The sequence below is a fragment of the Oncorhynchus kisutch genome, linkage group LG8 (genome assembly GCF_002021735.2).
Source record: "Oncorhynchus kisutch isolate 150728-3 linkage group LG8, Okis_V2, whole genome shotgun sequence".
Taxonomy (NCBI): Eukaryota; Metazoa; Chordata; class Actinopteri; order Salmoniformes; family Salmonidae; genus Oncorhynchus; species Oncorhynchus kisutch.
The window spans coordinates 2,373,363-2,401,028 of record NC_034181.2 but is presented as its reverse complement, the minus strand read 5'-3'; the positions used below and the strand labels follow the sequence as shown (position 1 = coordinate 2,401,028).

General features: G+C 44.1%; 1 protein-coding gene across 7 annotated transcripts in view; it reads right to left on the bottom strand.

The window, feature by feature from the left end:
• The window catches only part of LOC109882760 (mitogen-activated protein kinase 1), a 102,588-nt gene extending 76,998 nt beyond the window's left edge, over positions 1-25,590 (bottom strand). For 6 of the 7 annotated variants that reach the window (XR_004210720.1, XR_004210719.1, XR_004210718.1 and 3 more), the window contains exons 1-4: positions 25,285-25,588; positions 7,789-7,971; positions 5,090-5,279; positions 3,193-3,309 (exon numbers count right to left, since the gene is read on the bottom strand). Coding sequence is in view for 4 of the 7 variants with exons in the window: in XM_031829539.1 (XP_031685399.1) it covers positions 3,193-3,309; positions 5,090-5,279; positions 7,789-7,971; positions 25,285-25,421 (627 nt within the window). In the remaining 3 variants the exon portion in view is untranslated. Of the gene's footprint in view, positions 1-3,192; positions 3,310-5,089; positions 5,280-7,788; positions 7,972-25,284 lie in introns of all 7 variants that reach the window. The other variant, XM_031829542.1, reaches the window with a different exon arrangement.
• Between the last annotated feature and the right edge of the window lie 2,076 nt (positions 25,591-27,666).

Below are 27,666 nucleotides of genomic sequence, written 5' to 3'. Positions count from 1 at the left end.
ACCTTATTACTGATGAATGTGATGCTGTGGTGTCTCTAGGTCAACTCAGAACGCTGAATGAGGACCTTATTACTGATGAATGTGATGTTGTGGTGTCTCTAGGTCAACGCTGAATGAGGACCTTATTACTGATGAATGTGATGTTGTGGTGTCTCTAGGTCAACTCAGAACGCTGAATGAGGACCTTATTACTGATGAATGTGATGTTGTGGTGTCTCTAGGTCAACGCTGAATGAGGACCTTATTACTGATGAATGTGATGTTGTGGTGTCTCTAGGTCAACTCAGAACGCTGAATGAGGACCTATTACTGATGAATGTGATGTTGTGGTGTCTCTAGGTCAACTCAGAACGCTGAATGAGGACCTTATTACTGATGAATGTGATGTTGTGGTGTCTCTAGGTCAACGCTGAATGAGGACCTTATTACTGATGAATGTGATGTTGTGGTGTCTCTAGGTCAACTCAGAACGCTGAATGAGGACCTTATTACTGATGAATGTGATGTTGTGGTGTCTCTAGGTCAACTCAGAACGCTGAATGAGGACCTTATTACTGATGAATGTGATGTTGTGGTGTCTCTAGGTCAACGCTGAATGAGGACCTTATTACTGATGAATGTGATGTTGTGGTGTCTCTAGGTCAACTCAGAACGCTGAATGAGGACCTTATTACTGATGAATGTGATGTTGTGGTGTCTCTAGGTCAACTCAGAACGCTGAATGAGGACCTTATTACTGATGAATGTGATGTTGTGGTGTCTCTAGGTCAACTCAGAACGCTGAATGAGGACCTTATTACTGATGAATGTGATGTTGTGGTGTCTCTAGGTCAACTCAGAACGCTGAATGAGGACCTTATTACTGATGAATGTGATGTTGTGGTGTCTCTAGGTCAACGCTGAATGAGGACCTTATTACTGATGAATGTGATGTTGTGGTGTCTCTAGGTCAACTCAGAACGCTGAATGAGGACCTTATTACTGATGAATGTGATGTTGTGGTGTCTCTAGGTCAACTCAGAATGCTGAATGAGGACCTTATTACTGATGAATGTGATGTTGTGGTGTCTCTAGGTCAACTCAGAACGCTGAATGAGGACCTTATTACTGATGAATGTGATGTTGTGGTGTCTCTAGGTCAACTCAGAACGCTGAATGAGGACCTTATTACTGATGAATGTGATGTTGTGGTGTCTCTAGGTCAACTCAGAACGCTGAATGAGGACCTTATTACTGATGAATGTGATGTTGTGGTGTCTCTAGGTCAACTCAGAACGCTGAATGAGGACCTTATTACTGATGAATGTGATGTTGTGGTGTCTCTAGGTCAACTCAGAACGCTGAATGAGGACCTTATTACTGATGAATGTGATGTTGTGGTGTCTCTAGGTCAACTCAGAACGCTGAATGAGGACCTTATTACTGATGAATGTGATGTTGTGGTGTCTCTAGGTCAACTCAGAACGCTGAATGAGGACCTTATTACTGATGAATGTGATGTTGTGGTGTCTCTAGGTCAACTCAGAACGCTGAATGAGGACCTTATTACTGATGAATGTGATGTTGTGGTGTCTCTAGGTCAACTCAGAACGCTGAATGAGGACCTTATTACTGATGAATGTGATGTTGTGGTGTCTCTAGGTCAACTCAGAACGCTGAATGAGGACCTTATTACTGATGAATGTGATGTTGTGGTGTCTCTAGGTCAACTCAGAACGCTGAATGAGGACCTTATTACTGATGAATGTGATGTTGTGGTGTCTCTAGGTCAACTCAGAACGCTGAATGAGGACCTTATTACTGATGAATGTGATGTTGTGGTGTCTCTAGGTCAACTCAGAACGCTGAATGAGGACCTTATTACTGATGAATGTGATGTTGTGGTGTCTCTAGGTCAACTCAGAACGCTGAATGAGGACCTTATTACTGATGAATGTGATGTTGTGGTGTCTCTAGGTCAACTCAGAACGCTGAATGAGGACCTTATTACTGATGAATGTGATGTTGTGGTGTCTCTAGGTCAACTCAGAACGCTGAATGAGGACCTTATTACTGATGAATGTGATGTTGTGGTGTCTCTAGGTCAACTCAGAACGCTGAATGAGGACCTTATTACTGATGAATGTGATGTCTCTAGGTCAACTCAGAACGCTGAATGAGGACCTTATTACTGATGAATGTGATGTTGTGGTGTCTCTAGGTCAACTCAGAACGCTGAATGAGGACCTTATTACTGATGAATGTGATGTTGTGGTGTCTCTAGGTCAACGCTGAATGAGGACCTTATTACTGATGAATGTGATGTTGTGGTGTCTCTAGGTCAACTCAGAACGCTGAATGAGGACCTTATTACTGATGAATGTGATGTTGTGGTGTCTCTAGGTCAACGCTGAATGAGGACCTTATTACTGATGAATGTGATGTTGTGGTGTCTCTAGGTCAACTCAGAGAGCTGAATGAGGACCTTATTACTGATGAATGTGATGTTGTGGTGTCTCTAGGTCAACTCAGAACGCTGAATGAGGACCTTATTACTGATGAATGTGATGTTGTGGTGTCTCTAGGTCAACGCTGAATGAGGACCTTATTACTGATGAATGTGATGTTGTGGTGTCTCTAGGTCAACGCTGAATGAGGACCTTATTACTGATGAATGTGATGTTGTGGTGTCTCTAGGTCAACTCAGAACGCTGAATGTGTTTATGACTTTTTCTTTCTTTGTATTTATTTTGATGTGTTTAATTCCTGTAATTCGTAACTCCCTGATAAAATAAAAAGGTTAAATAAATCAAATGTCTCTGTCCAGTATGAAAGAAGTTTGCGTCGGGTTCATGGAAACCACCTAACTAGCATTAGCGCAATGAGTGGAAGTCTACAGGTACAGTTAGCATGCACGCTTTAAAACAGCAACATTTTGTCCACGCCAACAAGATAGCCTATTAGCTAGAAAGGTATGTTAGAGTTTACACTTCCTCTTCCAATAAACTGTGGGAAGGTCAACATAATGAAACTGTCCAACAATTGTATTAATTTTACATGTTGAATACTTCTACTTTCACCTGATGTGATGTGATATATATTTTTTTACTAACATATGATCGCAGTCCCTGGGTCACCGGTTTACCTGGGCATGGAAAGGTGTGGTGCATTGAGATATTGCATTTATCTGTCTGACCACCAGGTGGCGCTAACCTTGGAGTTGAGCATGATCTCAGGCGCCCGGTACCAGCGAGTAGCTACATACTCCGTCAGGAAGCCTGTGTGGTCGTGGTCTGGGTCAGCCACACGCGCCAGACCGAAGTCACAGATCTGAGGGAAGAGGAGGATGTTAGTGACGAGAGCAGGAGGGGGGAGAGAGCAGCAGGAGGAGGGAGAGAGCAGCAGGAGGTGGGAGAGAGAGAGCAGCAGGAGGAGGGAAAGAGAGAGCAGCAGGAGGAGGGAAAGAGAGAGCAGCAGGAGGAGGGAGAGAGAGAGCAGCAGGAGGAGGGAGAGAGAGAGCAGCAGGAGGAGGGAGAGAGAGAGCAGCAGGAGGGGGGAGAGAGAGCAGCAGGAGGAGGGAGAGAGAGAGCAGCAGGAGGAGGGAGAGAGAGAGCAGCAGGAGGAGGGAAAGAGAGAGCAGCAGGAGGAGGGAGAGAGAGAGAGAGCAGCAGGAGGGAGAGAGAGCAGCAGGAGGTGGGGAAGAGAGAGCAGCAGGAGGAGGGAAAGAGAGAGCAGCAGGAGGAGGGAAAGAGAGAGCAGCAGGAGGAGGGAAAGAGAGAGCAGCAGGAGGGGAGGGAAAGAGAGAGCAGCAGGAGGAGGGAAAGAGAGAGCAGCAGGAGGAGGGAAAGAGAGAGCAGCAGGAGGAGGGAAAGAGAGAGCAGCAGGAGGAGGGAAAGAGAGAGCAGCAGGAGGAGGGGAAGAGAGAGCAGCAGGAGGAGGGAGAGAGAGCAGCAGGAGGAGGGAGAGAGAGAGCAGCAGGAGGAGGGAGAGAGAGAGCAGCAGGAGGTGGGGAAGAGAGAGCAGCAGGAGGAGAGAGCAGCAGGAGGAGAGAGCAGCAGGGGGAGAGAGCAGCAGGAGGAGGGAAAGAGAGAGCAGCAGGAGGAGGGAGAGAGAGAGCAGCAGGAGGAGGGAGAGAGAGCAGGAGGGGGGAGAGAGCAGCAGGAGGGGGGAGAGAGCAGCAGGAGGGGGGAGAGAGAGCAGCAGGAGGGGGGAGAGAGCAGCAGGAGCGAGGGGGAGAGAGCAGTAGGAGCGAGGGGGAGAGAGCAGCAGGAGCGAGGGGGAGAGAGCAGCAGGAGGAGGGAGAGAGAGCAGCAGGAGGAGGGAGAGAGAGCAGGAGGGAGAGAGAGCAGCAGGAGGAGGAAAGAGCAGCAGGAGGGGGGAGAGCAGCAGGAGGGGGGAGAGAGCAGCAGGAGGGGGGAGAGAGCAGCAGGAGGGGGGAGAGAGCAGCAGGAGGGGGAGAGAGAGCAGCAGGAGGGGGGGAGAGAGCAGCAGGAGCGAGGGGGGAGAGAGCAGCAGGAGCGAGGGGGGAGAGAGCAGCAGGAGGGGGGAGAGAGCAGCAGGAGGGGGGGAGAGAGCAGCAGGAGGGGGGGAGAGAGCAGGAGCGAGGGGGAGAGAGCAGGAGCGAGGGGGAGAGAGCAGCAGGAGGGGGGGTAGAGAGCAGGAGCGAGGGGGAGAGAGCAGGAGCGAGGGGGAGAGAGCAGGAGCGAGGGGGAGAGAGCAGGAGCGAGGGGGAGAGAGCAGGAGCGAGGGGGAGAGAGCAATAATCAGACCAACTGGTTCTTTGTGGGATTTTAAAATCAGCTGTTCCATGATATACATCTGGTGTATTAAAAGCCATTATTGGTACCACGATTGACTTCCCCACCAACTATAACAGGGTATACCGTATGCCGTTTCCCCCACCAACTATAACAGGGTATACCGTATTCTGCAGTACCGTGATCAGCCTTGAATTTCCACGGCTTCAATTAGAGGGGACAGTCTCTGCGCAGGACGTTAGGGTCAGGGGTCAGGGGCCTGTAACTGTAGATCTCAGGTGGTATTGAGCAGCAGGTTGGAGGGTTTGAGGACGCGGTGCAGGGCGTTAGGGTCAGGGGTCAGGGTTCTGTACCTTTAGATCACAGGTGGTATTGAGCAGCAGGTTGGAGGGTTTGAGATCACGGTGCAGGACGTTGGCAGAATGGATGTACTTCAGGCCTCTCAGGATCTGGTACAGGAAGTAACAGATGTGATCGTTGCTCAGGCGCTGGGTCTTCAGCAGCTTATACAGGTCTGTCTCCATCAGGTCTTGCACTATGTAGCTAGGAGACAAGGGGTTAAGGAATCTACTAGATCGGGACAACAACTTAACCCCAACACAACCGATAAGATGTATGTAAACGGTCGACTTCAACTGCATAGATTAAAAAAAGAGAATGTTTTAAACCCTTGGATGAGTTGGTGTTCTTTCTTGAATTATACAATATTCTACATTGTAGAATAATAGTGAAGACATTACAACTGTGAAATAACACATATGGAATCATGTAGTAACCAAGAAAAGTGTTAAACAAATCTAAATATATTTTATATTTGAGATTCTTTAAAGTAGCTACCCTTTGCCTTAATGACAGCTTTGCACACTTGACATTCTCTCAACCAGCTTCATGAGGTTGTCACCTGGAATGCATTTCATTTAACAGGTGTACTTTCTTAAAAGTTAACTTGTGGAATTTATTTTCTTCTTAATGCGTTTGAGTCAATCAGTTGTGTTGTGACAAGGTAGGGTTGGTATACAGAAGATAGCCCTATTTGGTAAAAGACCAAACCAGATGGGATGGCGTATCGCTAATAAAGTACCCCACAGGAACTCGAAAATAAAGTCCATATTATGGCAAGAACAGCTCAAATAAGCAAAGAGAAACGACAGTCCATCTTTACTTTAAGACATGAAGGTCAGTCATCATTACTTAAAGACATGAAGGTCAGTCAATCCGGAAAATGTCAAGAACTTTGAAAGTTTATTTCGCAAAAACCATCAAGCGCTATGATGAAACGGGCTCTCATGAGGACCACCACAGGAAAGGAAGACCCAGAGTTCCCTCTGCTGCAGAGGATAAGTTCATTAGAGTTACCTGTCTCTCACGAGGACCACCACAGGAATGGAAGACCCAGAGTTACCTCTGCTGCAGATGATAAGTTAGAGTTACCAGCCTTAGAAATTGCAGCCCAAATAAATGCTTCAGAGTTCAAGTAACAGACATCTCAACATCAAATGTTCAGAGGAGACTGTATGAACCAGGCCTTCATGGTCGAATTGCTGCAAAGAAACCACTACTAAAGGACACCAATAAGAAGAGACTTGCTTGGGCCAAGAAACACGAGCAATGGACATTAGACCGGTGGAAATTTGTCATTAGGTCTGGAGTCTGTGGGTGAACAGATGATCTCCGCATGTGTGGTTCCCACCGTGAAGAATGGAGGAGGAGGTGTGATGGTGTGGGGGTGCTTTGCTGGTGACACTGATTAATTTAGAATTCAAGCCACACTTAACCCGGCATGGCTCCCACAGCATTCTGCAGCGATACGCCATCCCATCTGGTTTGGGCTTATTGGGACTATCATTTGTTTTTCAACAGGACAATGACCCAACACACCTCCAGGCTGTGTAAGGGCTATTTGACCAAGAAGGAGAGTGATGGACTGCTGCATCAGATGACCTGGCCTCCACAATTCCCCAACTAAATTGAGATGAGTTGGACCGCAGAGTGAAGGAAAAGCAGCCAGCAAGTGCTCAGCATATGTGGGAACTCCTTCAAGAATGTCATCAAGGCAAAGGGTGGCTATTTGAATCAAATATATTCTGATTTGTTTGACACTTTTTTGGTTACTACATGATTCTTTATGTGTCATTTCATAGTTTTGATGTCTTCACTATTATTCTACAATGTAGAAAATAGTAAAAAATAAAATAAAAACCCTTGAATAAGTAGGTGTTCTAAATCTTTTGACCGGTAGTGAACTTCAGTATTTTATAGTGTTGTGTTAGCCTGATGCACAAAATATTAGCACGCCCCCTTTGCCTTTAGAACAGCCTCAATTCATCTGGACATGGAGTCAACAAGGTGTCGAAAGCGTTCCACAGGGATGCTGGCCCATGTTGACTCCAATGCTTCCCACAGTTGTGTCAAGTTGTCTGGATGTCCTTTGGGTGGTGGACCATTCCTTATACACATGGGAAACTGTTGAACGTGAAAAACCCAGCAGAGTTGCAGTTCTTGACACAAACCGGTGCGCCTGGTACCTTCTAACCATACCCTGTTCAAAGGCACTTCAATCTTTTGTCTTGCCCATTCACCCTCTGAATGGCACATACATAATCCATGTTTCAATTGTCTCAAGGCTTAAAAGTCCTTCTTTAAACCTGTCTCCTCACTTTCATCTACACTGATTGAAGTTGACTTAACAAGTGAGATCAATAAGCGATCATAGTTTTCACCTGGACAGTCTGTCATGGAGAGAGCAGGTGTTCCTAATGTTCTGTACGCTCAGTGTATATGGAGGACTTGAAACCTAACCACTGTCCCTCTAACATTCTCTGATTGGCTGGACGTTGCCGGGCATCAACGTTAGGACAACATTCCTGTGATGAAACTGAGTAAGGTCTGACAACATTACTAACAAATGTCTGGAAATCATTATGATACTGTCCTGATGAATGTGAGGTACAGTATTCCTGTGGGGTATGTGTGAGAGAGAAGAGTGTGTGTACATGTCTCCCTGTGTGTGTGGCGAGGAACAGGTTTACTGACATCATCAGGTAAAGGATACACATCCTTCATCTGATGGATGGAGGGCGTGAGGATGATGTCGTTGATGCTGATGATGTTTTCATGTTTGAAGCGCAGCAGGATCTTAATCTCTCTCAGAGTCCTCTGGCAGTATGTCTGGTGTTCAAACGGACTGATCTTCTTAATCGCCACGCGGACCTTGTTGTCACGGCAATACGCAGAGCTGGAGGGGGGGGTAGAGGGAGCAGGTTAGAGTCTGAGTGAGAGAGAATCAGCTGAATGTAATTTTTAAAAATCCACTGAATCTAACCACTTTTGAGAAAATTGGAACACACTAAACACAAATACGTATCTATCCAAAACAGAGGTTCTGGATAAACCACTTCTCCAATCTTTTTGTCTCTGTTACAAAGAACGAATAGCAAAAACACACATCAAATACAAATCTTAGAATCAACTATTAAAGACTACCAGAACTCTGGGCCTCTGAGTGACTCAGTGGTGTAAGGCTCTTGTGTTGCAGCCGGCCGCGACCGGGAGATTCATGAGGTGATGCACAATTGGCCCTGTGTCGTCCGGGTTAGGGGAGTGTTTGTCAGGGTGGGATGTCCGTGTCCCATCGCGCTCTTGCGACTCCTGTGGCGGGCAAATGCACGCTGACACGGCAGTTGTACGGTGTTTCCTCCAACAAATTGGTGCGGCTGGCTTCCGGGTTAAGCAAGCAGTGTGTCACGAAGCAGACCAGCTTGGTAGGGTCGTGGTTCCGAGGACGCATGCCTCTCCCGAGTCCGTATGGGAGTTTGCGGTGATGGGACAAGACTAACTACCAATTAGATAAAAATATATTTTAAAAATAGACTTGAGAACCCACTGGATTCGTCAATTACATTGAATGAACTACAGGACAAAATACAAACCCTCCAACACAAAAAGGCCTGTGGTGTTGATGGTATCCTAAATTAAATGATAAAATATGAATTCCAATTGGCTATACTTTTTAACATCATCCTCAGCTGTGGAATCTTCCCCAATATTTGGAACGAAGGACTGAATCCCCCCAATCCACAAAAGTGGAGACAAACAACTACTGTGGGATATGCGTCAACCGTAACCTTGGGGAAATCCTCTGCAAAATAATTAACAGCAGATTTCTACATTTACTCATTGAAATTAATGTACTAGCAAATCACAAAATGGCTTTTCACCAAATTACAGTACAACAGACCACGTATTCACCCTGCACACCCTAATTGAAAAACAAATCAATAGTCTTCTCATGCCTCGTTAAAAAAAACCTGGTGACTCACACTGGGCTATATCACCATGTAACACTGGGCTATATCACCTATAGCTAGTAGTTGACTGGTGTGGTTACCTATAGCTAGTAGTTGACTGGTGTGGTTACCTATAGCTAGTAGTTGACTGGTGTGGTTACCTATAGCTAGTAGTTGACTGGTGTGGTTACCTATAGCTAGTAGTTGACTGGTGTGGTTACCTATAGCTAGTAGTTGACTGGTGTGGCTACCTATAGCTAGTAGTTGACTGGTGTGGCTACCTATAGCTAGTAGTTGACTGGTGTGGCTACCTAGCTAGTAGTTGAATGGTGTGGCTACCTAGCGCTAGTAGTTGACTGGTGTGGCTACCTATAGCTAGTAGTTGACTGGTGTGGCTACCTAGCTAGTAGTTGAATGGTGTGGCTACCTATAGCTAGTAGTTGAATGGTGTGGCTACCTATAGCTAGTAGTTGACTGGTGTGGCTACCTAGCTAGTAGTTGACTGGTGTGGTTACCTAGCTGAAAGTTGATCAATTCTTTGAGGCTTTAAGTCTTATTAGACCGTGATTTTGATCAGTCAGAGCAACTGGGAAACGTCCACGGCAGCCATTGTTGTCACCTTTGTAAGCACCACCACCAATCAGCCTACACCACCGCACACACACACCTGTTGTTACTATGACAACTAGTGTAGCCTTGACAGCAAATTACAGCTGTGTGGTCACTTAGAACTTGCTGTTTGAACAGTCAATCGTCGAAAACTGATTAGATCATTAAGTGTGGAGCGAGATAGCTGCCAAAAAGGTTGAACGTGCGTATCGTTAGGATCGTAAGAAAATCCACACGTAAAGTATTATAATGACCTGACGAGATCATAAAGGAACAATTGTCGAGACAGAGGATTGAGTTAATGAATTGACGGTTTATTAACCCAACTTAACACCGGCTACTGTTTGGCCTTAGCTCACGCCAAATAAACTAAAGATACCTCACAAACCAACCGGGACCTTCTCTTGTGAAGCCCAGACGTAAGAGAGAGAACAAAGGATGAACCTTAACTTCCAATGCCCCGCCCCCTCCACGCCACTCCGCCAACCACCAGGATGCCCGGCATCAGAACATTCCAGGCATTCCCGTGATTGGCAGATAGCAGGTTGATTGGCATGTCGGACCCCGTGAACACTGGGTACTGGTAAGTACAACACAACCACCTACTAACCTAACACATAACACACAGCTGTCTGTGCGGGTCGCTACAGTATGTTAAAACACATGCGTGAAACATGAAACGTTAACATTAAATTAGATCTGTAAACCGCCAGTAAAAACTATTATAAAGACTATAAATGAACATTTTTACACCTTCAATTCTTACTTTACATCTCCGGTTTCAGATCTTTTGTTATGCGTACGCAAACTTTTGTCAGTAATGTGGCATCTGTAAAGGACATGAACAGAAGTTAGCTAGTCGATCAACCCACTCTGGCCCAGAAGTTAGAGTTGCTTCGCAGCTTCCGGTTTCATTTCCAAAATAAGTCGAGAGCTGGTTTTAGAACTGCATTCAATAACAACATTACACCAGTAGATGGCGTAGTAAAGGCTTGGGCCTTCAGCAAATGACTTGTGTGAGAACGATAGAAGACACAGAAGAGGCTACAATTACCACCTGAGCTACAAAATAATCATTTAGGCCGATTCCACTATGTAAATATGCCATGCTGTTACCATATAATTGCATAATTTATATATAGCCGCATGGGGCTACTGTGGTGATCATGTCACCAAATGAATCACACTTGTTCCAGTATTTGGGAGCATGGACTGTATATTAGGCATTTTGACTGTTGTATTAGTGAATTCCACTCTGTATGGAGGCTTGTTAAAACCATTTGCGTTACACAACCCCATTACGCAGAGGCTATATCCATATCAATAAATGAGACAAAACAAAATATTGATGAAGTCCTTAGCTATTTAACTGAGGACAGGTTATAGCCAAGGGGTCCCAAATGGTCAAGACCATCTGCAGCCTGTTTATATTGCCAGATTTGCTTTCCCTATCCGCCACTGCATGTGCTTCATCAACTATTCTGTTTAACATTTAGTTAGAGGCCTGTGAGCCCTGTAATAAAAACAGTTACAGAACACAAATAAGAGTTCAACAATTATTCCACAAGACACCAGTACCCAAAATTATCGCCTAAATTGCGAAAGCCTACATGTTGAAGGCCTATTTTGTATTTGGAAAAACCTAAAAATGAAACAATGAATTCAAGTGATAAAGAACACACATGGATTTCAATAAACAAATGGATAAGAGTATTCTATTCTCAGATTGAATTCCTATTGCAACGCAGACAAATGACTGAATGAAACTGCATTTTGGTTAAGGGGCTCATAAGTCAGCATTTCACTGTGAGGTCTACTACACCTGTTGTATTCAGCATTTCACTGTGAGGTCTACTACACCTGTTGTATTCAGCATTTCACTGTGAGGTCTACTACACCTGTTGTATTCAGCATTTCACTGTGAGGTCTACTACACCTGTTGTATTCAGCATTTCACTGTGAGGTCTACTACACCTGTTGTATTCAGCATTTCACAGTGAGGTCTACTACACCTGTTGTATTCAGCATTTCACAGTGAGGTCTACTACACCTGTTGTATTCAGCATTTCACAGTGAGGTCTACTACACCTGTTGTATTCAGCATTTCACAGTGAGGTCTACTACACCTGTTGTGTTCAGCATTTCACTGTGAGGTCTACTACACCTGTTGTATTCAGCATTTCACTGTGAGGTCTACTACACCTGTTGTATTCAGCATTTCACTGTGAGGTCTACTACACCTGTTGTATTCAGCATTTCACTGTGAGGTCTACTACACCTGTTGTATTCAGCATTTCACAGTGAGGTCTACTACACCTGTTGTATTCAGCATTTCACAGTGAGGTCTACTACACCTGTTGTATTCAGCATTTCACTGTGAGGTCTACTACACCTGTTGTATTCAGCATTTCACTGTGAGGTCTACTACACCTGTTGTATTCAGTATTTCACTGTTAAGGTCTACTACACCTGTTGTATTCAGTATTTCACTGTGAGGTCTACTACACCTGTTGTATTCAGTATTTCACTGTGAGGTCTACTACACCTGTTGTATTCAGCATTTCACTGTGAGGTCTACTACACCTGTTGTATTCAGCATTTCACTGTTAAGGTCTACTACACCTGTTGTATTCGGCGCTTGTGACTAATACAATTTGATAACACACTGAACTGAATGAAGGATGAATTCAGATGTTCAAACGTGTCGGAACGATGCCCTGCACTTCACTTGGCTAGTATGCATATAGTCCTACATTATATAACGACTGTCTGGCTGCAGGCCTCCAGAAGGACATCGGAGGCTGAGGGGTGCTTTTCCGAAGGCGTGTGGTGCTGCATGGAGATCACAAGCTCTTCAACTGTCACGATGGAGGGAATAGCCTATACGGAGACTACCTAAGACCACGGCAACAGTGTTATTGCAATGTGTGATAATAAGCTTATGTCAGACAGTCTCTGTTTAACCTCTCCCTGGTTCATTTCAAAAGGCCATATGTTCATGACCAGATTCATATAAAATCATGTCAAATTATTTTACATTGATATAAAACCCTGCTACAGAATATGCTTTGGCAAGATTGAGTGATGAAATAAATATACAAATATTCAACAACGACAAAAATATTTTGAGTGGAAAAGACTTCAGTGGTCATACATAGATCATAGAATACTAGATGTTTGGTGATGTTAACGATTCCCGGTCGACACCACCGGTCACGATTCCTGGTAGATACTACCGGTCACGATTCCTGGTAGATACTACCGGTCACGATTCCTGGTAGATACTACCGGTCACGATTCCTGGTAGATACTACCGGTTATGATTCATTATTCCTGGTAGATACTACTGGTCATGATTCCTGGTAGATACTACTGGTCATGATTCCTGGTAGATACTACTGGTCATGATTCATTATTCCTGGTAGATACTACCGGTCATGATTCATTATTCCTGGTAGATACTACCGGTCATGATTCCTGGTAGATACTACTGGTCATGAGTCATGATTCCTGGTAGATACTACCGGTCATGAGTCATGATTCCTGGTAGATACTACCGGTCATGATTCCTGGTAGATACTACCGGTCATGATTCCTGGTAGATACTACCGGTCATGATTCCTGGTAGATACTACCGGTCATGATTCCTGGTAGATACTACCGGTCATGATTCCTGGTAGATACTACCGGTCATGATTCCTGGTAGATACTACCGGTCATGATTCCTGGTAGATACTACCGGTCATGATTCCTGGTAGATACTACCGGTCATGATTCCTGGTAGATACTACCGGTCATGATTCCTGGTAGATACTACCGGTCATGATTCCTGGTAGATACTACCGGTCATGATTCCTGGTAGATACTACCGGTCATGATTCCTGGTAGATACTACCGGTCATGATTCCTGGTAGATACTACCGGTCATGATTCCTGGTAGATACTACCGGTCATGATTCCTGGTAGATACTACCGGTCATTATTCCTGGTAGATACTACTGGTCATTATTCCTGGTAGATACTACTGGTCATTATTATACGATCCTAACGATACGTACAGCTTTTCTTACGAGCCTAACGATATGTACGTTCAACCTTTTGTCAGGGATCTCACTCCATAATTAAGGCCTGCAGTGTGAACAAGACTGAAGATCTTTCCACATCTGGATTGTCCAACATCTGCCCATTATTCTTTCCAGAATTCTTCAAGCTCTGTCAAATTCATTGTTGATCATCGCTAGATAACCAGGTCAGGTCTTGCCATAGTTTTGACTTAAATGTACTTGGAAAAATCTAACTCGGCCACTCAGGAACATTCTGAGTGTAGATTTGGTTCTGATGTTTTAGGTCATTGTCCTGCTGAAAGGTCAATTGACTGCTCGACTGAGGGACAGATAATTGTATGCGCGGGCTAGAGAGGAGGTCGTCATTCAAAAATGTTGTTTAAACACTGTTATTGCACACAGAGTGAGGCCATGCACCTTGTGACTTTGTTAAGCACATTCAATGACATTTCTCTCTTTCGTTGTTGTTAACTGTTAATTTGTGTGATTGACAAAGCAAGAGAGAAAAAAAACCCAGCTAAAGTATGTTTCCCAGGACAATAAAGACTTTTGAATTGAGCGAGCATGGGGGGGGGCAGGGTTTCCATGGAAACAGTGTACAAGGCCTTAGATATTGCAGCTGTGGAAGGTTATGCAACATGCTGTTGCCATGGCAATGTAGTGGAGGGGGATAAAGAGAGGAACTAAACCTTACCAGTAGATTTAGCAGTGTAGCATCCCCCATACACAGTTAAAACCATTTCAGTTACTTCCCTCTCCCTCCCTCTCTCTCAATTTCAAAACACGTTTTACTTCTCACATTTGCTTGAACACAACAGGTGTAGACTTTACTGTGAAATGCTTACTTCCAGGCGCTTTCCAACAATGGAGAGTTAAAAAGTGAGAAACATTTGCAAAAAAGGAAATAGTAACAATAAAATAACAATAACAAGACAATATATACAAGAAGCACCGGTATCAAAAACATTGTACATGGGTACGAGGTAGTTGAGGTAGTAATGAGACTATATACAGGGAGTACTGGTACCGAGTCCATGTGCAGGGGTACGAGGTAGTTGAGGTAGTAATGAGACTATATACAAGGAGTACTGGTACCGAGTCCATGTGCAGGGGTACGAGGTAGTTGAGGTAATAATGAGACTATATACAAGGAGTACTGGCACCGAGTCCATGTGCAGGGGTACGAGGTAGTTGAGGTAGTAATGAGACTATATACAAGGAGTACTGGTACCGAGTCCATGTGCAGGGGTACGAGGTAGTTGAGGTAATAATGAGACTATATACAAGGAGTACTGGCACCGAGTCCATGTGCAGGGGTACGAGGTAGTTGAGGTAGTAATGAGACTATATACAAGGAGTACTGGTACCGAGTCCATGTGCAGGGGTACGAGGTAGTTGAGGTAGTAATGAGACTATATACAAGGAGTACTGGTACCGAGTCCATGTGCAGGGGTACGAGGTAGTTGAGGTAGTAATGAGACTATATACAAGGAGTACTGGTACCGAGTCCATGTGCAGGGGTATGAGGTAGTAATGAGACTATATACAAGGAGTACTGGTACCGAGTCAATGTGCAGGGGTACGAGGTAATAATGGCAGTCATGAAATTTCATCAGCCGGTGATCGTCAAGCAAATAACTGTCTCACGGTAATTGACTGTTAACTAACAAAACACATTCAGCGTCTCCTGGCTTCCACGCATCTACATTTTCAAAAAGTCGAATAAATCCATGTAATGTAGCCTACACCATCACAATAAATCCATTATATATTTTAGCCGGGTCTTAAGAAAATGTTGGGCAATGTGTTTAGATTTTTAATACATTGTAAGGCTGTATGATGTGACTAATGATGAAAAAGGAAAGCTTGACGCTGCTGTGTGGTTTTTTTGCGCAGGCTGTACACACTACATCAGTCTCTCATTCACAATTTGAAAAACACTTGATAATGCCTCGAATTTCACGGCGGCATCCCCTTTGGGGGCGTAATGCACCCTAAAAAACATGCCTTTTGGCGGCCCCGGGTTCTGCCCTTATTACTGGGTGAAAACCGAAGTCAATTACACGGTTCTCAGTCACATGACCGGGTGTTTCTCACAGGCTATAAGTTAAGTCAAATCGGGGACGCAAATTCCAATTCCGAGGAGCATATTGATGAACTGTCCACATTTACTTTTTGTCAGCCAAAAGTGACCACAAAATGTTTATTTTACCTTTATTTAACTAGGCAAGTCAGTTAAGAACACATTCTTATTTTCAATGACAGCCTGGGAACAGTGCGTTAACTGCCTGTTCAGGGGCAGAACGACAGATTTGTACCTTGTCAGCTCGGGGGTTTGAACTCACAACCTTCCGGTTACTAGTCCAACGCTCTAACCACTAGGCTACCCTGCCGCCCCGGCGACATGTATAAAGGTGCAGTTTTATGGCGAAAATGATCTTCCCCGAACTTGAAACTCACGTGCTGCTTATGTATCCCATTTAGGATCTACACCCCTTGTAAAAGAGGATTAATGTTCTTCATTTTAAGAAGATATTTGGCCACTTTAGTTGTGATACAAACCGTATGAAAACAAATAGGCCTGAGGTGTGCGATTATGAATTGAACAAGTTGCAACAACAAAAAAGGCATTGTTTGTCATGCTGAGCATCATTCACAAGTGATAGGCTAACAGACTATTCTTGATTTAAATCTCATCTTTACATATACAAAATAATGTATTTGTGAAATTTGTTTGACTTAAAAGGTTCATGATAATGGTCCATTCTATCGAAACAGCAGGGGAAAATACATGTCCTCTATGCACTTAAATGGTGAAAGGAGGACAGTTTATTTCAAGGCCATCAGACTGTTAAACAGCCATCACTAACATAGAGAGGCTGCTGCATACAGACTTGAAATCACTGGCCACTTTTAAAAAATGGATCACTTCTTCAAATAAATAAAAATATCCTCTTTACAAGACATGTAGAGCATAATTGTAATAATGTTTACATTACTCATCTCATATGAATATACTGTATTTTATATCATCTATTGCTCATGCATGTATTTATATACAGTTGAAGTCAGAAGTTTACATACACCTTAGCCAAATACATTTAAACTCAGTTTTTCAAAATTCCTGACATTTAATACTGGTAAAAAATTCCCTATCTTAGGTCAGTTAGGATCACCACTCTATTTTAAGAATGTTAAATGTCAGAATAATAGCAGAGATAATTATTTATTACAGCTTTTATTTCTTTCATCACATTCCCAGTGGGTCAGAAGTTCACATACACTCAATTAGTATTTGGTAGCATTGCCTTTAAATTGTTTAACTTCAAACATTTCAGGTAGCCTTCCACAAGCTTCCCACAATAAGTTGGGTGAATTTTGGCCCATTCCTCCTGACAGAGCTGGTGTAACTGAGTCAGGTTAGTAGGCCTCCTTGCTCGCACATGCTTTTTCAGTTCTGCCCACACATTTCCTATAGGATTGAGGTCAGGGCTTTGTGATGGCCACTCCAATACCTTGACATTGTTGTCCTTAAGCCATTTTGCCACAACTTTGGAAGTATGCTTGGGGTCATTGTCCATTTGGAAGACCCATTTGCGACTAAGCTTTAACTTCCTGACTGATGTCTTGAGAAGTTGCTTCAATATATCCAAATAATTTTCCTTTCTCATAATGTCATCTATTTTGAGAAGTGCACCAGTCCCTCCTGCAGCAAAGCACCCCCACAACATGATGCTGCCACCCCGTGCTTCACGGTTGGGATGGTGTTCTTCGGCTTGCGAGCATCCCACTTTTTCCTCCAAACATAACGGTGGCCATTATGGCCAAACAGTTTCATCAGACCAAAAAGTATGATCTTTGTCCCCATGTGCAGTTGCAAACTGTAGTCTGGCTTTTTTATGGTGGTTTTGGAGCAGTGGCTTCTTCCATGCTGAGCGGCCTTTCAGGTTATGTCGATATAGGACTTGTTTTACTGTGGATATAGATACTTTTGTACCTGTTTCCTCCAGCATCTTCACAAGGTCCTTTGCTGTTGTTCTGGGATTGATTTGCACTTTTCGCACATAAGTACGTTCATCTCTAGGAGACAGAACACGTCTCCTTCCTGAATGGTATGACGGCTGCGTGGTCCCATGGTGTTTATACAGATGAACGTGGTACCTTCAGGTGTTTGGAAATTGCTCTCAAGGACAAGACTTGTGGACGTAATTTTCTGGAATTTTCCAAGCTGTTTTTATTTTATTTATTTAACCAGGTATTTTTTTTTTTAATATTATATATTAATAAATAACCCTTTATTTAACCAGGTATATATATATACAGTGGGGCAAAAAAGTATTTAGTCAGCCACCATTGTGCAAGTTCTCCAACTTAAAAAGATGTGAGGCCTGTAATTTTCATCTTAGGTACACTTCAACTATGACAGACAAAATGAGAAGAAAAAAAATCCAGAAAAATCACATTGTAGGATTTTTAATGAATTTATTTGCAAATTATGGTGGAAAATAAGTATTTGGTCAACAAAAGTTTCTCAATACTTTGTTATATACCCTATGTTGGCAATGACAGAGGTCAAATGTTTTCTGTAAGTCTTCACAAGGTTTCACACACTGTTGCTGGTATTTTGGCCCATAGATGGGCTATGTACAGGTGCAGTAATCTGTGAGCTGCTCTGACAGCTGGTGCTTAAAGCTAGTGAGGGAGATAAGTGTTTCCAGTTTTAGAGATTTTTGTAGTTCGTTCCAGTCATTGGCAGCAGAGAACTGGAAGGAGAGGCAGCCAAAGGAAGAATTGGTCTTGGGGGTGACCAGAGAGATATACCTGCTGGAGCGCGTGCTACAGGTGGGTGCTTATCGATGGCAGTTAAGATATAATTTAGGACCTTGAGCGTGTCTGAGGTGCACCCATGACCAGCTCTGAAACCAGATTGCATAGCGGAGAAGGTATGGTGGGATTCGAAATGGTCGGTAATCTGTTTGTTGACTTGGCTTTCGAAGACCTTAGAAAGGCAGGGTAGGATAGATATAGGTCTGTAGCAGTTTGGGTCAAGAGTATCCCCCCCTTTGAAGAGGGGGATGACCGCAGCTGCTTTCCAATCTTTGGGAATCTCAAACGACACGAAAGAGAGGTTGAACAGGCTAGTAATAGGGGTGGCAACAATTTCGGCAGATAATTTTAGAAAGAAAGGATCCAGATTGTCTAGCCCGTAGCCAGTAGTTTATGTGTCGGGGGGCTGGGGTTAGTTTGTTATATCTGGAGTACTTCTCCTGTCCTATTCGGTGTCCTGTGTGAATCTAAGTGTGCGTTCTCTAATTCTCTCCTTCTCTCTTTCTTTCTCTCTCTCGGAGGACCTGAGCCCTAGGACCATGCCCCAGGACTACCTGACATGATGACTCCTTGCTGTCCCCAGTCCACCTGGCCATGCTGCTGTTCCAGTTTCAACTGACCTGAGCCCTAGGACCATGCCCCAGGACTACCTGACATGATGACTCCTTGCTGTCCCCAGTCCACCTGGCCATGCTGCTGCTCCAGTTTCAACTTCCACCTGACTGTGCTGCTGCTCCAGTTTCAACTGTTCTGCCTTATTATTATTCGACCATGCTGGTCATTTATGAACATTTGAACATCTTGGCCATGTTCTGTTATAATCTCCACCCGGCACAGCCAGAAGAGGACTGGCCACCCCACATAGCCTGGTTCCTCTCTAGGTTTCTTCCTAGGTATTGGCCTTTCTAGGGAGTTTTTCCTAGCCACCGTGCTTCTACACCTGCATTGCTTGCTGTTTGGGGTTTTAGGCTGGGTTTCTGTACAGCACTTTGAGATATCAGCTGATGTACAAAGGGCTATATAAATACATTTGATTTGATTTGATTTAGCCCAGCTGATTTGTAGGGGGTCCAGATTTTGTAGCTCTTTCAGAACAATAGCTGACTGGATTTGGGAGAAGGAGAAATGGGGAAGGCTTGGGCGAGTTGCAGTGCTGTTGACCGGGGTAGGGGTAGCCCGGTGGAAAGCAAAAAATATATATGAAATAAAATAAAAAATGCTTATTGAAATTCTCAATTATAGCGGATTTGGTCGGTGGTGACAGTGTTTCCTATCCTCAGTGCAGTGGGCAGCTGGGTGGAGGTGTTCTTATTCTCCATGGACTTTACAGTGTCCCAGAACCTTTTTGAGTTTGTGTTGCAGGAAGCAAATTTCTGCTTGAAAAAGCTAGCCTTGGCTTTTCTAACTGTGTATATTGGTTTCTAGCTTCCCTGAAAAGTTGCATATCATGGGGGCTGTTCGATGCTAACGCAGAACGCCATAGGATGTTTTTGTGTTGGTTAAGGGCAGTCAGGTCTGAAGAGAACCAAGGACTATATCTGTTCCTGGTTCTACATTTCTTGAATGGGGCATGATTATTTAAGATGGTGAGGAAGGCACTTTTTAAAGAACAACCTGCCATCCTCTACTGACGGATGAGGTCAATATCCTCCCAGGATACCCGGGCCAGGTCGATTAAAAAGGCCTGCTCGCTGAGGCAGTCTGCGGTCATAAGGCCAGTTGAGCGTACTGCCGAGTTCTCTAAAACGACGTTGGAGGCGGCTTATAGTAGAGAAATTTACATTTAATTAAGATGTTGAGGAAGGCATTTAAAAATATAAAAATAGACTCTACTGACGGAATGAGGTCAATATCCTTCCAGGAAATACTGACATCATGTAAGTGATTCTCTCGTTAACACAGGACCGTCTCCTAAAGTTGATTCAGCTGCGGGATCGGGGGCACCACCAGTACAGAGCTTGATCAGGAATGGCAGCAGGCAGGTGTAAGTGCATCTGTACGCACAGTGAGGCGAAGACTTTTGGAGGATGGCCTGGTGCCAAGAAGGGCAGCAAAGAAGCCACTTCTCTCCAGGAAAAACATCAGGGACAGACTGATATTCTGCAAAAGGTACAGGGATTGGACTGCTGAGGTGAAGTCATTTTCTCTGATGAATCCCCTTTCCGATTGTTTGGGGCATCAGGAAAAAAGCTTGTCCGGAGAAGACAAGGTAAGCGCTACAATCAGTCCTGTGTCATGCCAACAGTAATGCATCCTGAGACCATTCATGTGTGGGGTTGCTTCTCAGCCAAGGGAGTGGGCACACTCATAATTTTGCCTAAGAACACAGCCATGAATAAAGAATGATACCAACACATCCTCCGAGAGCAACTTCTCCCAACTATCCAGGAACAGTTTGGTGACAAACAATGCCTTTTCCAGCATGATGGAGCACCTTGTCATAAGGCAAAAGTGATAACTAAGTGGCTCGGGGAACAAAACATTGATATTTTGGGTCCATTGCCAGGAAACTCCCCAGACCTTAATCCCATTGAGAATTTGTGGTCAATCCTCAAGAGGCGGGTGGACAAACAAAAACCCACAAATTCTGACAAACTCCAAGCATTGATTATGCAAGAATGGGCTGCCATCAGTCAGGATGTGGCCCAGAAGTTAATTGACAGCATGCCAGGGAGGATTGCAGAGGTCTTGAAAAAGAAGGGTCAACACTGCAAATATTGCCTCTTTGCATCAACTTCATGTAATTGTCAATAAAAGCCTTTGACACTTATGAAATGCTTATAATTATACTTCATTATTCCATAGTAACATCTGACAAAAATATCTAAAGACACTGAAGCAGCAAACTTTGTGTCATTCTCCAAACTTTTGTCCACGACTGTATATAGCGAGCGTGCCCACTCTGGTATGCCATCTACACACGGTTGGCTAGAGCAAATGTATTCTATATTTGTATTCAATTTCTGTACTTAGATTTGTGTGTATTAGGTAGTTGTGAAATTGTTAGTTTAGATTACTTGTTAGATATTACTGCACGGTCAGAACTAGAAGCACAAGCATTTTGCTACACTCCCATTACCCATGTGTATGTTTTCTCACGCAATTACATAGCCTCCATTACATTTGCATTGATGTCAGAGTGATTACAGGGACAATAGAGTGCTCAGTACCAGGCAGTTAGCCAATTTGGTAGACTACTAATGACCATCAGCAACATCAGAGCTTGGAGAAGCATAGTTACCATGACGAAACGGTCACGTGACTCTCGACCGCCAGTGTGGCGGTAATACGGTCACCTCAACAGCCCTAGTACCAAGTCAATGTGCAGAGGTACGAGGTAGTTGAGGTAACATGTAGGTAGTGGTTTCAGTCATATCACATATTCATCTTGCTATAAAGTGGAGCTGTCTGGCATTGCCAGGCCAAATCCTCCTAGTTTCTCAAGTGGCAGATGGGCTGCACCAGCAGTTACGTGAGAGTTTATTTATTTTATTTCACCTTTATTTATTCAGGAAGGCCAGTTGAGAAGAAGTTCTCATTTACAACTGCAACCTGACCAAGATAAAGCAAAGCAGTGCGACACAAACAACAACACAGAGTTGGTGGTGATAACTAAATACATAGTGGGCCTTTAGGGTTTAACAGGATATCGTGCAGCACTCTGTATGGAGACATGGCTAACATATCTAACATGGTGGGCCTTTAGGGTTTAACAGGATATCATGCAGCACTCTGTATAGAGACATGGCTAACATATCTAACATGGTGGGCCTTTAGGGTTTAACAGGATATCGTGCAGCACTCTGTATGGAGACATGGCTAACATATCTAACATGGTGGGCCTTTAGGGTTTAACAGGATATCGTGCAGCACTCTGTATGGAGACATGGCTAACATATCTAACATGGTAACATGTTGATTAGAAAGCTCCTCCAGTCTGGTCCCTGTGCACACGGCAGGGTAAAGCCAGCTACAGCCTCAGGTGTGTGTAGGTAGGTAGGTAGGTGTATAAGTGTAGGTGTGTGTGTTGACAAAGGGAAAGGAGAGTGAGTGAGTGAATAGGAAGGATGGATGTGTGTTTGCTCAGTGTGTGAGGGAGGCTGGGAGGGGCAGGCTGGGAATTAAGAGAGTATTCCAAGTAGAGTCATGTTGTTCCCTGGCTCCACAGAGAGGTAGTCTGCTCCCTGTGTCCACAGAGAGGTAGTCTGCTCCCTGGCTCCACAGAGAGGTAGTCTGCTCCCTGGCTCCACAGAGAGGTAGTCTGCTCCCTGGCTCCACAGAGGGGTAGTCTGCTCCCTGGCTCCACAGAGGGGTAGTCTGCTCCCTGGCTCCACAGAGGGGTAGTACTTTTGACCAGGGCCCGCAGGGCCCGCAGGGCTCTACTTCTGACCAGGGCCCTACTTTTGACCAGGGCCTGCAGGGCTCTTCTGACCAGGGCCCGCAGGGCTCTTCTGACCAGGGCCTGCAGGGCTCTTCTTCTGACCAGGGCCTGCAGGGCCCTACTTCTGACCAGGGCCCATAGAGCTTTATGTAGAGAATAGGGTGCTATTTGGGATTTGATACGTTTCTACTCCTCCTTTCACTCTCAACTGAGCCTAGGGATAAAGATAGGTCTCACGGCGCCTGGGATCCCATTCACTGACACCTTCCATTATTTAAATCACTGATCTGAATACACACAACCACAGAGTGTGAACATCTGACTGCCTGCGTGTCGAGCTGGAGACTTAGCGACTAGGCAACATGAACCATCTCTGTGGGTTGAGAGAGAAAGATTCTCTGTACGGGATGATGTAATGATCGCTCCGTACTAGACTAGTTGAGTGTCGCTCCTGCCCTTTTGAAACGTTATTGAACAGCTTTATGATTCGTCTGCAGACTGGATACACCCAGAAAGCCTATTCTCAGAACTAGATGAACAAATTGTATGACTGTCAGGATCAAGTCGACCTACCTAACTTCACATGGAGACTTTTAAAGTCCCGTGGCTTTATTCAGCTCAGTAGTTTGATGCTTCATGATGTAGCTTGCAGTGCTCTGTTGAAGTTCGCCCAGTAACGGACTAAAGGAGTCTAACGTTACTCCGTAGTCCAAGGACCTGTTTAAAGGGGGAAGTGGGTTCTGGAAGACAAAACAGCCATCTAAACTCCAGCTAAACGTGAATCAATTCTCAGTTGCTGTCCAGTTCTAGAAACATAAATCTTCTACCTTCACATCAAATGGTTGTAATTTCACAGATGCAAAATACACTTACTGTACAGCTAACCGGTTTATATTTCACCTTTATTTAACTAGGCAGGTCAGTTAAGAACAAATTATTATTGGTTACCAGTCCAACGCTCTAACCACTAGGCTACCTGCTGGTTACTAGTCCAACACTCTAACCATTAGGCTACCTGCTGGTTACTAGTCCAACACTAACCACTAGGCTACCTGCTGGTTACTAGTCCAACACTAACCACTAGGCTACCTGCCGCCCCACAACAGTTCCACCCAACATTTTTCTGTGACAACACGTCCATGGCATCAGGCCGTGTGGGAACACTAACGCTATGATATGAAAGATAATGTCCTTCTGCTTCCAAAACCACACCCAATGCATGTTAATACTCAGACTGGCGTCGCGGCTCTTCATGCTCCAAAATGCAACAAAATAAATAAATAATTACATTTTTAAACAATCAATTTCCTTGTTGCTAAAATACTAATATTTCACCTAATTTCAGTTTGTAACAAAACAATCATATATGTTGTAAAGAATCATTGTTCAATCTAAACCTGTGAAACTGATTCTCTACGAGACAAAATAATTGTATTTTTGGCGTACAAAACAAACTCAAATCTGTGACTGGCTTTTAATGAGAATGACAGATCTATAACATAGAGCAGATCTACCTCTTCTTAGACTGGCTTTTAATGATAATGACAGATCTATAACATAGAACATTATCTACCGCTTCTTAGACTGGCTTTTAATGAGAATGACAGATCTATAACATAGAGCAGATCTACCGCTTCTTAGACTGGCTTTTAATGAGAATGACAGATCTATAACATAGAACATTATCTACCGCTTCTTAGACTGGCTTTTAATGAGTGACAGATCTAACATAGAGCAGATCTACCGCTTCTTAGACTGGCTTTTAATGAGAATGACAGATCTATAACATAGAGCAGATCTACGATCTGGGTTATGAAACCAGCCTACCGGGAAGTCTGAATAGATTCACAGTTTTCAGGCCTATTTTAAATTAAGACAAAATGACGGATAAAAACACGAATCAAATTCGACATTCAGGCGTTTTGCGTCGGTGGTTATTCCGATAAATTATTCTAGTGAGCAGGCAGATAAAACCGAAATATGTTGGCCTAATAGAAAGTTAGAGGAAGATTTGTCGAAATGAACATAAATAGTCTGTTAAATGGAATAAAATAATTTAGCAAACACTGAGTTATGAGTTTTTATGTAATAGGAAATCGACCCGAGTTGCCCAATCCTACAGTCGAGCCAAGATCAACAAGTTTCCACTGTAACAAGCGTCTTCACCCACTGCACACTAGCAGGCACCATATCAACAGCAACACATGTAGAAACATAAACTTACTTTCTATGTTACAATGTGGCAGTAAAGAAGTGAAAACGGAGGGGAATTCTACCCATTGAAGTCTACAAAGTATCCAAACGTGTTTGACTAACGTCAGTAGTGATGAAAGAGTGTGTGTGTGTGGCAACATTTCTGCCAGTATGAAAATATGTCTTACCACACCGTTCCGTAGGCGCCCTCACCGATATACGACAGATTGTGGTACCGGGGCCCGACATCGAAGGCCTGTCCTCGGACCAACTCAGCTCCGGTTCCGGGATTGGGGTCACTGGCAGAAACCGCAGCTGTCGCCATTGTGAAAACCGGCTGCCTTTTTACACGTTCTTCACGGCCACAAGGAAAAGTCACCGCTGTAACAACGTTATTACCCGGAGCCTTTCTGAAGTCCTCCGTATGATAAAGTGGTCTTCCTGCGCTGCTGTACACACTGGCTGGCTACTGACTGCGGTATGCTAGCTACACTGAGACACTATGGACACGCCTGCTGCCCACGTTGATGACGTTTATGGCGCACCTGGGAGTCGCTTGTGGGGTTCGGTTAAATCAGGATTCGTTCAATTAAATCAGTCATCTTTAAATCAGTCATCTTTAAATCAGTCATCTTTAAATCAGTCATCTTTAAATCAGTCATCTTTAAATCAGTCATCTTTAAATCAGTCACCTTTAAATCAGTCACCTTTAAATCAGTCATCTTTAAATCAGTCATCTTTAAATCAGTCATCTTTAAATCAGTCATCTTTAAGTCAGTCATCTTGATGACCAGCTAGCTAGTTAGGTGCTGAAGAGGCAATACACAGCTATATTTCTCTGAGTCATATTACTGGGGCTTGCAGGAGCCCTCACCTTAAAGTCTTCTTTTATACTTTTAGTGTGATTGGGACGCAACACACTACTGTTATTTATCATTCTTTCAATTGGTAATAATGAACTAGATATTAGTTAACTATTATGGTGTTCTCTAGAGCGCATAAAAATAAGTCTGATGATTTAAGCGTATGTACTTTGGATGGTGTTCATATTGATGAGTTAGTTAAGAAACAGAATGAAAATGGGCTTCTTCTATAGAAACAGGTCCTTGCCTCTCGCTACGTAGTAGAAAGCAGGTTATTCAGTCGAGGTTCCTATCGGTACTTGACTATGGCGACATCATCTATATGAACGCAGCTGCCACTTCATTAAAGCTGTAATATGCAGGTTATCATAGCGCTCTGCATTTATTTACCAATGACAATTTTGATACTCAACACTGCATTCTCTACCAGAAGGTTGGTTGGCCCTCTGTGATGTCATCACTGCATTCTCTACCAGAAGGTTGGTTGGCCCTCTGTGATGTCATCACCGCATTCTCTACCAGAAGGTTGGTTGGCCCTCTGTGATGTCATCACCGCATTCTCTACCAGAAGGTTGGTTGGCCCTCTGTGATGTCATCACCGCATTCTCTACCAGAAGGTTGGTTGGCCCTCTGTGATGTCATCACTGCATTCTCTACCAGAAGGTTGGTTGGCCCTCTGTGATGTCATCACCGCATTCTCTACCAGAAGGTTGGTTGGCCCTCTGTGATGTCATCACCGCATTCTCTACCAGAAGGTTGGTTGGCCCTCTGTGATGTCATCACCGCATTCTCTACCAGAAGGTTGGTTGGCCCTCTGTGATGTCACGTAGGTTGATACATTGCTATGTTTTCATTTATAAAGAGCCCTTTTGCAATGTTATTTTGTTTCAGTAATTTTGTCTCCTTCGCCCACAACAAAACTCCTATGCAAAGCCCTAACTAAACGTATTACAGTATCTGCCTGCAACCTGAAAATCTTCACCTGTGTACGTTTATGCTACCTGCCTCTCCCCTCTCCGAAGCAAATAATTAAACAGTAGCAGTAAAATAACAAGAAAGGCTACATACAGGTGTTACGGTACAGAGTCAATGTGGAGGCTATATACAGGTGTTACGGTACAGAGTCAATGTGGAGGCTATATACAGGGGGTACCGGTACAGAGTCAATGTCGAGGTTATATACAGGGGGTACCGGTACAGAGTCAATGTGGAGGTTATATACAGGGGGTACCGGTACAGAGTCAATGTGGAGGCTATATACAGGGGGTACCAGTAGAGTCAATGTGGAGGCTATATACAGGGGGTACCGGTACAGAGTCAATGTAGAGACTATATACAGGGGGTACCGGTACAGAGTCAATGTGGAGGTTATATACAGGGTATTACGGTACAGAGTCAATGTGGAGGCTATATACAGGGGGTACCGGTACAGAGTCAATGTGGAGGCTATATACAGGGGGTACCAGTAGAGTCAATGTGGAGGCTATATACAGGGGGTACCGGTACAGAGTCAATGTGGAGGCTATATACACAGGGTGTACCGGTACAGAGTCAATGTGGAGGCTATATACAGGGTTTTACGGTACAGAGTCAACGTGGAGGCTATATACAGGGGGTACCGGTACAGAGTCAATGTGGAGGCTATATACAGGGGGTACCGGTACAGAGTCAATGTGGAGGCTATATACAGGGTGTTACGGTACAGAG